This window comes from Pygoscelis adeliae, unplaced genomic scaffold (assembly GCF_000699105.1).
Source record: "Pygoscelis adeliae isolate BGI_AS28 unplaced genomic scaffold, ASM69910v1 Scaffold71, whole genome shotgun sequence".
Lineage (NCBI taxonomy): Eukaryota > Metazoa > Chordata > Aves > Sphenisciformes > Spheniscidae > Pygoscelis > Pygoscelis adeliae.
The window spans coordinates 11358749-11370975 of record NW_008824356.1 but is presented as its reverse complement, the minus strand read 5'-3'; the positions used below and the strand labels follow the sequence as shown (position 1 = coordinate 11370975).

The 12227-nt window shown below is 38.4% G+C and overlaps 1 protein-coding gene across 1 annotated transcript in view; it reads left to right on the top strand.

The window, feature by feature from the left end:
• GALC (galactosylceramidase) overlaps positions 1-4735 on the top strand; it is a 39657-nt gene extending 34922 nt beyond the window's left edge. Inside the window, exons 15-17 of the mRNA XM_009319517.1 lie at positions 88-251; positions 1981-2057; positions 3829-4735. Of these exons, the coding sequence (XP_009317792.1) occupies positions 88-251; positions 1981-2057; positions 3829-3972 (385 nt within the window). The 3' untranslated portion in view covers positions 3973-4735. The remainder of the gene's footprint in view (positions 1-87; positions 252-1980; positions 2058-3828) is intronic.
• Positions 4736-12227: the final 7492 nt, after the last annotated feature.

Sequence of the window (12227 nt, the reverse complement as noted above, 5' to 3'; positions counted from 1 at the left end):
TTGTCCTATATAGGGAATACTCTTCTACCTATTGCCTGCTCAAAAAGATCGATCCTTGCTTGTTAAAACACTAAACTTCTCTTATAGGGTAAACATGACAGTCACTTGTGACGTCTACATAGAAAAACAACGTGATGGGGGCGTCTTTATTGCAGGAAGAGTTGACAATGGTGGGATATATGTTCGACGTACCAAAGGAGTTTTCTTCTGGGTTTTTGCAGATGGCACCTACAGAGTCACTGGTGATCTAGGTAAGCAGCTCTTTGCTAAAGTGGATGCTGACATATGGACACATGATTTTGATAGCCTTGATAAAAATGACTAATGTTCAGATTTTGTAATTCGGTTGTCATCACTATGAATTTAACACATTGTGCTCTAATGATGGCCACATTTTCTATGTGAAGAGAGCATCTGAAGGCTACTTGCTGGTGTACTTCTCAGTCTCAGCTTTCTGGATTTTATTTTTTTCTGCTGACAAAACCTATTTTACACTAGCAAATGTAAATTATTTTGCCTTCCATAAATACTCTGATACAATATTAATTATAGAAAGGTTTGATCTGTATTCTTATACTACACCTAAAAATAAAATTGTGCTTGAAATGCAGTGGCCTGTCTTGTATGTACACTGACTTGCACTGCTCTACATTTGGCTTAGGTGATGATGATGAGTGGCCTACTGTTTCCACAAATTATGCATCCTACTGTTAGTCTAGCTCAGTGGAGCGAGAGCGTATTCTACTTGTGATGCTAATATTCATATGTGTTCATCTATAGAGTATTTGCCAGACACGTGAAAGAGCGTATGTCATAATACCTCATCAATAGCTAAAAGTTCTTTTTAATTTGCTTTGAAATAGTGACAGGTTTTGTTGTTTAAATGCATTTCCTATCACTTCATGAGTATAAATTTAAATTTTCAATAGTTTCTGATGAGTCAAATGCAACTTCTAGATCTACAGTGTATCTGATATGAAGACAGCCTATGATGGCCCATTTCACACTGTACTGGACCTTAGAAAACGTCTCGTCTTCTATTTGGTAGCTGTAGTTTCTCATTTCTTCTCATGTTGTTTTTTTGTGGGTTTTTTTTTCTTCCTTTCCTTTTTTACCATGGATGGGTAGTGTGGAGGAGGCTTTACATTAGCTTCTCTTAACATACCGGTACTCCCTAGCGAAACTTTGCAATGTCTAACTCCATAACAACTTATGTTTCAGCTGTATGTAAAAACTTACTAATGTTTAGGATCGACTCTAGTATTTATTTTTAATAAGACATAACAACATTGCCCAATTAGTTTCTCAGGCTGTCAAAAATATTTTTTCCTAGATGAAATGAGAGGATTTTAATTTACCACCTCATTATTTCAGACTGAGACACTTGTTACACAATGTGATAATTTTTTTCTGTAGAGCTATTTTTAGTGATCTTTATATTTTTCTAGAAGGGAGCCTGAATGTTAAATTAACTTGCAGCTAAAACTGTCTACTGAATAATTGAAGATTCTACTTGTAGCACTTAATTTTTTTTCAGGTCTTCCATCCAGGTGTCAGTCACACCCCATTTTTGCTTAGCTTAAATTTTCATTAGAACTAAGCAAAAAGATGATGTGGCAACTCAAACCCTCTGATTTAAAAAAGTACTGATACATAAACAAGGAGAACAAGCAGAGCAATAGCTACTGTCACACTTCATGAACCCATACTCTCAATAGAGGGAATCCTTATCTCAGGGCAAATTCCCAAGAGCATTGGAGATTTCAGTGGAAAAACGGTCTTGGCAAAACAGGAAAAGGCACTGATAATGTAGAGTCCAGGTTTGTGTGTTAAGCCTTCCATGCTGCAGTTGAAATTGGCAAGATGTCAGTCCTGAACATTCTGAAAAATAGGTATTATTTTCCTTTTGCTGGCTTGGTATTTATCAGTCTCAGCAAACAGGAGAAGTAACACTTTGCTAACCTTAAGCATGTTTTGCAGCCGGAGAAGAAATATTAATGAAAGGACTTTCTGGTGTCCGGGATAATGCGTGGCACACACTTACTCTTAACATTCAGGTAAGGACACAGGCAAAAAGCTAGAAAACCAGTTACGAAACTTCCAATTCTAAATGGTTTAGACAAAACTATGCTATACTGTTGACTGTCTACTTGCATTAGTTTGCCCTATCTAAAACATAGTATCTCTGTTATTTTAAATCAATATTAAAATACCTTACCAAGTTCTGCTGCCTGTATTTTTAAAGAGATCTTGAGAAACTGGAGAGGTATAGAAAATAACTGGAAAGATGAGTTGAAAGCTGGAGATAGGAGGGATAGAGAGGCAAATCTTTTGTTTAATCTAATGAAAAGATCATGACCTGACTTCCTGTTCTGAAGACTGTCAGTAAACTACTAAACTAGCCTGTTTTACAAATCTGGCTCCCACCAATTCCCTTTGCATGCTAAGGCCTTGTATGTAGTGCTAGTTAAGGACTGGGGAAATAGGATGAGCTGCCATCCTTCTTTCCTATACTGACAAAGCATGGGCATAGTGTTGCTGTAAAAATGGGCCACAGTTAATGAAAAGCCTGTCTACATTTTTTCCTTCCCTCTCACTCCCCACCACTTTTGACCATAGTCACTTGGTGAGCAAAGTAGTCTCAAGCTCTAGTTTGAATGTACCTGTGCACTTAGCTGGGTGTGACATTGGTGCAAGTACTAAAAGGCTTTAAGTTCCTCTTCTGAATGCCTAATCCCTTTGTCTAATGTAACCTTTGCAACTGCAATGTGGCCTAAAATGTGGGGAAGCTTGAATCCTAGCTGGGGAGATCTTCCGCTGAAGCAAACTCTCTTTTAAAATTATGCACTGAGTCTTTCCCTTATGCTAAAATGTCAGTGAGTATTAGAAGCTGTTTTTTGTCTTGTATGCTTTCACATTGGGAGACAAAGGGACGTTTGTACCTAAGGCATTCACTGGAATGGATGTAGTTTAGTTTTGACTTTTGTACACCCACGCTTACGACAATGATTGCCATCTGTAAAATGGGCCAAGACCTGAATGGGGTGCTGAAGATGAACATAAATCGTTTAAAACACAAAATGGTGGTAATTTTAAAACGATGGTGCTACAAACTTCCATCTGTGCTGTTAAAGCATTTTGTACCAAATATGCCTTTGATGTAATGACAGAAGTGCAGAGCCCTCTTTAAAGAATTCTCATGCTGACTCCTTCTTGAAAGGCATTCTTTGCTTTTACTTGTGTCTGTAATGGTCTTTCAGATTAAGAAATACAAGTAAACTGAAGCACTTTTTTTCTAAATGCTGTTTAGTGGTACACTGGCAAGATAAATTGTAACTGTTTCTGAAACTGTTTTTAATTCTAATGGCAACGTGGTACTTGAAAGTTCTGCTGTCCCCTCTTCTTCTCAGCTTAATGACTGGAATACATCTCTCTTTCTTTTTGACTTTTGCTTAATTCTGCAGAATCAGTGCCAGGTGTATCATATCCCCTTAAGACAAGTTGGGCTGTTTGAGGGAGCCTGACACAAGTGGAAGAGGAAAACTAGTTTACCCTTCAGATTCTACACTGAGTTTACAAAGCTGTGAGTTAGTGGAAGATGAGCCTTTTATATATTCACTGTAAAGGCATTAGATCTGTTTCACAGAGCTGATAGGCACTGGAGGATTTTGTGCAATATTTAGAAGCGCCTCTGCATGGAAAATGTGTAAAATATACTTGAAAGTTGACTTGACATCTTTTTGCCTTGTCTCTTCTCCCATGTGAGTAGGTTCAGTGTCAACACAATCACTGGATTTTACAAAGCTAACTTTTTCCTTTTTTTGACAGGGCACTTCTGCCTCAGGACTGTTAAATGGTTATCCACTCTGGGAGAATGTCACTGTTTCTAAACCAAGTAATGGCTGGGCTGCTATTGGAACTCGCTCGTTTGAGTTTGCACAGTTTGACAACTTTCATGTTGAAGCTAGCTGAGGTGGCTTTTGCATTTGGAGAACCCAGTTCTCATATTGCTTTGAATAAGAGCCAGTTCAAACTTTGATGACAACTTAATGCTATGCTGAGATTGATCATTTGGCAAGGAATCTGGATTCTGTCCTTATTATTTGTTAAAGATTTACTTGAGTAGGTATCAACATGACTGTAACTTTATCCCCTGGTTGCTATGGGATTTTTGCCCTTCGATTTTTGGGGGTAAATTTTAGTTCAAGGTAATGATGAAAACAAAATCTGGATTTAAGTCTCTTTTAATAGCAACATCTTAACTTCCCAGCTCACTTTTAAGATAACTTTAGAAGTTAACAGAAGACAGAGGCATCTCAAGCTGCATTTCTAACACTTAGATAATTGTGTCCATTCCTTTCACTCTGAAAGAAAGAATTAAATGGTGGTAAGCCTTATGAGCCAGTGGCCCCATACTTTTGTAGGGCTGTCATTCTCAAATTTCATTTGGATGAAGAATCTAGCTTTTCTATAGTAAAAAAAAAAAAAAGACATTTTGTCTGTTTTTCTGCTACAGTCTGAGGCTAGACATTACTCCAAATGCATTTGATGACTTCTTCCTGATTACTTTTTCCAACTTGCATTGCCAGCCTTAAAATAGATATTTTCAGTGGAATGGCAATGTGCCTTACGGCTGATCAGGCAGTGCAGGATGTGCCTTACTTCTAAACTACCTCCTCTTTCCAATGAAAGGGTTGAAATGGATGAAAGATACCATAACTTGCAGTTCATTAATTATAGCCTTGTGGGTTTTTTTTTTTTTTGCATGGTGCAAAGAATAAAAACTTTGCATCATGGATGCTGGCAAGCAGAGTGCTTACTGTCATGTCAGGTCATGTGGAAAAACTGGCCTTTTGTTCCTAGAAACTTGGGCAACCGTCTCGCTTTTGATGGATCTAAAGCTTAGAGCAGAAAATAAAGCTTAACAATGTTATTTAGCTTATTATATTACTGTAGCACAGAGGAGATATGGATACTATCACATCCTGGTATAAAAGAAAATAAAAAAATAGTCTTTGCCCTTAAGAGCTTGCAATCTATTCATAAGGTAAGTGACAGCAGGTGGATGCAGACAGAATTGCTTAGTGTGCCAGCCAGCGGTATTGACACAATAGTGTCTGTTTTTAAACTTTTCCTAGGCATCACGTAGTAAAGTTCAGAGAGAATTTCAGATCCTTGGTAGAGGAGGGATTCTGTTTTGCTGTTGCTTTGTTGTTATTTTTCCAAGTTACTCTGCTACAAAAGAAAAATTCATTGAGAATATAATGAGGTACTGAATGGGATTTTCATTACACACATTCCAAATTCAGTTGGCTTCTGAATTTTTCTTGTTTGCTGTTGGTCAATTTGAATGAAGACGATGTCTATTGCAATAACGAAACATGCCTTCTGTGTCCGTCTGCTTTTCACATTCACATCCTATTTAATTGACAAGCAAGTAGTTCCACAGACTTGATAGGGCACTAATAGCTGTATGAGGCTATCTGCAGCAGGCAACATCTTATCCTGAGAAACAGATTTGCAGTATACTTCGATTTATACAGATTATTATTCTGATGCACTTTATTTTGAAGGCTGATTCCAGTGTTAACTTCAGTCTTCGAAGTTGTCATCTAATATAGAGTTAATGTAATACAAATCATTACTGGAAAATTTTTGTAAAGGTTATCTTCCAAATGAGCTTTTGGAGAGGAGATCTCAGAATTCCATCTCTAATAAGTAAAAACATTTTATCTTTTAGCTATTATACTGATACTGCTATTGATTGGTTATGAATCATTCATACGTGCGACTTTCATGTATACTAGTAACCTTGAAAAATGGTCCAAACCACTAAACTTTAAAACTCTCGTAGAAGGCTTCCAAATATTAACTATTTACTTAACTGGGTGAAAAATGAAAGCCATTTTCCCACTTGAGTTTCACTTGATGGTTGAAGTATGGATGCAAGTCTGTTGATTACTTGCTTGATTTCAGAAGGAATGTCATTGGTAATTCCAGATGTGAAGGAATCTAATTTTAGGTCCTCATATTCAAGTAATATGAGTATAGGAGAAGTAGTTCTCAGAATAAACTTATTTTAGCTGTGATGGATTTTCTTAGTAGGATACTTCTTGGAGACTTCCTGGTAGCTTGTGTGGCTGCAAACAGTGTTTGTGTAAGAGAGAGATCAGCAATGATGCAGTTATTCCAAAAGAGCTGTCCAGTTATTTTACCTTTTATTGCACTAATGTAATAAACTGTACTGTTGTGTATTAAACACAATGTATTTTATCACTGGAAGTGTTGCTTTTTTTTTTGTTCTAATCTTAATTTATAATGTTAGAGGATTAAACTGTTATGAACAGAATAAGTGATTTAATGGTGATATAATGTTATTCATCTCTATATGTCTAATTCTTCACCCTTCAGCAGGCTGTAATATGTTTGGCAATAACAAGCTGTCAGGTCTTTCACTGAGGGGTGGATTTATGTTGTTGATTATAAGTACTAATCATTCCAAATGGACAAATAAAACATTTTAAAACCCTTTATTTGTGCAGAATGCTTCTGTAAATAGGTCTTGGTTTTCTTCAGTAAGAAAGCTGACAGTTTTTCCATTGTGATTCCTGATAAATATACTTGGCATTAGCTTAATGGGGTTGGAAGAGTTTTTCTGACACTCTGAATAGCCAAACAGTCCTCACTAACAAATATCTCAAAATCCATATGCATTAGGACTTGTGCTGTTGATAAAACATTTTTTTTATAAACGCTCAATATACATTTTGCTTCTTTCTGGTTTTGTTTTTGCATTTAGTTAAGGGAATTAAATTGTATTTGAGGGGCAGTCATGCAAAACTGCTGAGTACTAAGGTCTTGTGGGATTTAACTGGAAGTCTGTTTCTAGGTATGGAAACACAGTGCTGTACAGATGTACTTTTAAAGTTTAAATGAGGCTTCTTTACTTTGAATATCCTTTTGAATCTTGCTTCAAACATGCTTCCCCCCCCGCCCTAAACTTAAGGGTTCAGCTTTAAAAGGGGCGGGAGAGAGAGAAATTCCATAGAGCTAGTCATGTTTTCCAGGCTGTCATGCCATTAGATGCGACTTACCCTGGAAATACTGTCTTCAGTAGCCAGGTATGTGCTACCACCTACACAAACACTGCATCAAAATCAATTCTGTCCCTTCTCTGCCACCCCACCTTTGAGGTTAGACACGATGAGCAGTTCTTGGGATTTTCAAATTCCTGCAAAACACCAGGACTCCTTTGCTTTAAAATTACAGGAGACTCTATTACTTTAGGCTACTGATGACAGTTCCTTTTGCAGCCACCTCCTGGTTTCACTGTATCAAAAGTAAATTTCTAGTTCAGGATTTGATTTGGAGTGGTAGTGGTTTGCTCTTTTCTTACTGAATCAGTTTTATTGCATGGTAACAGCAGGTTGGTTGTTTTCACTTAACAATTTTTCATTGGCTTACCTGAAGTTTCTATCCAGAGTCCATTTTCTGGAGGGGCATGCATATTATGAAAACAGCCACCATAATTATTGCTGTCTTTGACGATTTCAGCATGTCCAAAGAGGGACAGTGATAAGAGACCTTATCATCCTCACTTCAATGTTTTGTGTATTTTTTTTTTTAAACCCCCCTTGTAAGTACTACATTCATACAAGTCTAGCACATGCTGGGAGGCGGGGGGGAGGGGAAGGTTGTAAAAAAAAAAAAAACCCTAATTTTAAAAGACTTGCTAGGCTTGTAGTGGAATCGTCAGGTAGCTATTTTAAGGTTTTGAGCATATTATACTTTGATACATGATGAGAAGAAATATCATGTGCCGATTAATGTCAGGGCTTGCTGAAACAGAGAAATAAAATGCAAATGATTACCTAAGATATCTTTGTTAAGGAGATGGATAAAGGTTAAGTGCTTTTTGTGTGTGGCTGGAACCTTAGCAATCATCCTGCCCATATTGGTAATGCATGAAAAGTTAGCATGAGCAAGTTCCTCTTGCCACTAGATATGTTCCTTCCATTTATGCTCAAGTGTCACTGAAACAATAAAGGTGGTGTTTCTAGAACCTGTGTTTAAAAAAAAAAAAACAAACCCAAAACACCTACTAGCAATCGAGTAGACAAAAACGTGTGTTGCAGCAGTGTTGCCAAGCTTTCACTGTGTGCCAAGGTACTTCTGTGTGATTTTCATAGTGGCTAAGACAAGCAACTGTAAAACACTATTTTTCCCCTCAAGGAATTATATTCAGATAAGGTTAGAAACAGATACAGAACCCAAACATCAGTTTTGTCAGGGGGGCTCCAAGTAGCGTTGCAAATAGTGTGGTAAACCTGTCCTTTACTTTTGTACACCCCAGGCTAAACCTAGACATATCTCTGGAAAGCAGAGACGAAAGTAACCTAAAAGTGTTTGTGTTGACTTTTTTTTTTTTTCCCCCAAAATGCCTTTTCTGTTGGTATCAAGTGTACCTGACTGAGAGTTAAAACTTCACTTAGAGCAGGAAAACAGTAATTTTGGTTTTACTGTGCTCATGGATGCATTTCAAGACGCAAAACTGTAGTAGAGGATGGCTCAGTACAATACTAACTTGAGGGTTTGCAAGAGAAAACAGAACCTAGCACCCTAGGCTAATGTTGCGCAGGCATAGTCTGGGAACCCTTGATGGTCTAAGACAGAGAAGATAACACAAAAATGACTATTTAAAAAAAGCCTGAAACAACAACAACAAAACTCAAACTCTGCGCATGTGTACCCAAATAATACGGGGAAAAGCAAGAATAGTACAGGTTTAGCTTGACTTCCTTTGTTCAGTTCCTGCTGGGAAATGCAGTCATCTTCCTTGCTGTTTTCCATGGATGATAATTTAATTAAAATGCCTATAGAGAATACAAAACTTCATTGTTACTAAAAAGCAAATGTTGTTTAGCTAATTATATACACTGCCATTTTCCAAGAACACTATGATTAGAAAAGGTTAGAAAACATGACAACAGGTTATGCAGCTGAATGGCATGCCTGTGATGTGTGAATCAGTCCTGCTCCTGGTTGCAGAAGGTTTCTTCTCTGCTAGCATAGCAGCAGAGCTGTAAGAAAAGGGAAAATGCTTCTCTGTTACTGCCACTGTCCTTCCAAGGTTTTGGGAAGCTTCATGTACATCAGCCAATCTGAGATTGCACAGGAGCAGCTCTGTAGCCTCTTAGCTTGATTATACAGAGTTAACTGAGTCATTTGAAAGAGCACAGGCAATGACAAACAGCAAATCCTCTTGAGGATGTCTGCATTCCCTTCTCATGTGATTGCTCTTGTAGTGGCAGCAATAAATGGCAGTGTTCGTTGGCAAGAGATCAGACAGGTTTTGTGCCGAGCTGAGGTGCACGCTAATGTCTCAGTGCAGAGATCTATAACGCTGCGTTGGGATGCACAATGTCTCTGGCATAAGCTGCCTATTTCCTATTCAGTCTAAGATTGCTGCTTAATGGTTCAACTTCAGTTTTTTTCTTGCTGTTCAGCTGATACTTTATCCTAAAAAAATGTTTTGCCAGCATTACAGGAAATTTGCTCAATGCAGCAGGGCAAGTCTGTACCAGAAGGAGGCGGCTGAGAATACCCTGTTGATGATCCAGCCCATCTTCTTACCAAATAAGAACTTTTTCCTGTTGTACATTTTTGGGGCCTGTCTTAGTTGAGTGCTGAGACAAAAGGGTGGGAGAGCTTCCACTTCTCTTGTAGGTGACTATTCTGCTATTGAGTTTAAAACAAACAGCATCATTACTTTCATTTATGATCTGTGTAAGGGGTGGAGGGAGATAGTTCAGCTTTTCTTCCCATTTCATGATAAAAGCAAGGTTGATACTGCAGAATGTGTCTAATATTTATTGAGCTCTAGTATTTACTTGTAGGGTGGCTTGAGTCCTTCATAAAACACTTGTGATTCTTCCTTGAGAGACAAAATGCTTTGATTAGATGAATGCTTTCATATAGATACATCGACTATGAATACCCACTTCCCAAGCCAAAGGGAGTTTCTGTTAACAGTGTTACTGAATCCATGTTGGAGACTCCTTTCAAATGCCATAATGAGAAAGGTGTAAATAATTTTTTCTTAATGATAGTTCCAGTAGATCTCTGCAACAAAAATCCCACCCGCCCCAAATGTAAATATATTCTTTACATCCCTTGGTTTCATTCTCCTTCCCTGTTTGCACTAAAAAGTGGTGAACGGTGAATAGTCACAGACATCTGTCGCCCTTCCCGCTCAAATACGTATCCAGGTGAAAATGCAATAATCTTCATCCTTTGCACAGTTCAATCTTTTTAGCTCTATATTACAACTAATGATTTTTTTTTCTTGTGCTGAATCTGAATACTGTCGCTTCACTGGATTTTCCCACATAGTCTACAGTTAATGAAACTGAATAGGTTTTCACTAGAACACGATCTTTGTAATAAATAGAATTCATATAAACCAGGTTCTGCAAGGAGGCATCAGCAGGACCCTGTAGGCAACTAAACTTTCTTCTGGTGTTTTAGCTGCCAAGCCACAAGTCACCTTACCTGTATTTTTTTCTTCCCCACCTTTATCACCCCACACATGCCCCAGTGCCATATAGGGTGGCTACGAGGGTAACATCCTCAATGGTAGTATTAAGGATTGAAGGTAAGTTGTTGTGTGTTACATGGTGAATGGGGAACGGTAGATGCCAATCTTCTGTACATTCTTTGTAGAACTCAACCTCCTAGAAGTCAAGCAGGTTTTTAATAACTTTTCTTATACAATCAGGCATTGGAGTGTTAATAATCTGAAGGATTTTCTTTCTTTCCTTTTGGACCATGTTTCTATTTATTATTCCTCCTTTTACCACCAAAATGTTCACATTCGACATCTTCGCCCCCCCACCCCCCCAAGAAGCCTGATGCAGAAAGGGTGCTGGCTTGCTTTTATTACATCAAAACCTGATTACAGCAATTCTGTGTTTAGCAGCCTCCCTGATGAGCATATACTGCATCCTCAGATGCCTTTGAAGACTTCCGCTGGGGGTAGTTATCCATGCTAGGTCATTTCAGAAGGCAGTTTCTCTGAAAAAGTTCCTAGCTTCCAGTAAAGTAATGTGCTGATTATAAGTGTGGTGATGATTATTTCCTGCCCTGTGAGGTTTTAACCTTGTATTGTCTAACTGAAATGTGTTTTTCTCCCTATGCCTGCTTGTTTCAAAAGATTGTGGACCACATCCCACTTCTTTAATCCTGCAAGGAGCTCAGTACCATGTAAATGTTGCCAGTGCCCTCTACTGCAAATAAAAGAGAAGTGCATGTTGCGTGCTGTACCTCTCTCATGATCTGGAGATTATCTATTTAGGTTTACATCTGTTGTGGGCAGTGCTCTGAAAGCAGAATATAATGAATTTACCTATGAAGCTGTATTGTCTTTTCTATTTCAGGCCTATTAAGCAAGAGTGCTCTGTGCCACTATATCCATGCGTTGCATCCATTTTCTGGGATAAAGAGGAGAACTGAGACATGAAGTGAACCCAGGACACCATGGGTGTGTACTGTTCTGTTTTTAAGTGATTATGGAGCACTGTGTGCAGTCCTGGATAGTCCTGGATTTTTAAAATAACATTTAAATTCACTACAATTACCAGAGCTTTAAGTGAGTGGTGGATGGAGAGTTGGAGTGCATCAGTCAAAGGATAGAAAACTGCAACTGTTGTTCAAAGTGCCTATGCAACCCAGAATGAATACAAGCAGTCTGAAGATTTAAACAAGTCTTGGATGTCATATTACGGTATTTATTCTAACATGGTGTCCTGGGTTCACTTCATGTCTCAGTCCTCCTCTTTATCCCAGAAAACGGATGCAACACATGGATATAGTGGCACAGAGCACTCTTGCTTAATAGGCCTGAAATAGAGCTGTTGCTTTAACCTCCTTCCTACAAAGACTAAAAGCGTTAGCAGGGAAAAGCACTGATTAAAAGCTCAGCGTCACCTCCTACCGAAAGTGTAAGTGGGAAAATGACAGTGCTCTGAGAGCAAGCCCACTGTGGGTGTGCCTCTGCTCGGCAGTTGTCAGCTCTATGTTAGTGATGGTGGGGGACTGGGAGTAGCGGCTTTATTTCCTTTTGAATCTGCCACTGAACATGCTGCCTTTTTTATTCTTCATGTCAGAGAGTTACAGTGCATAGGACAGTGATGATGCTCTACCTCTAATGATAGTCACATTATGGGTGT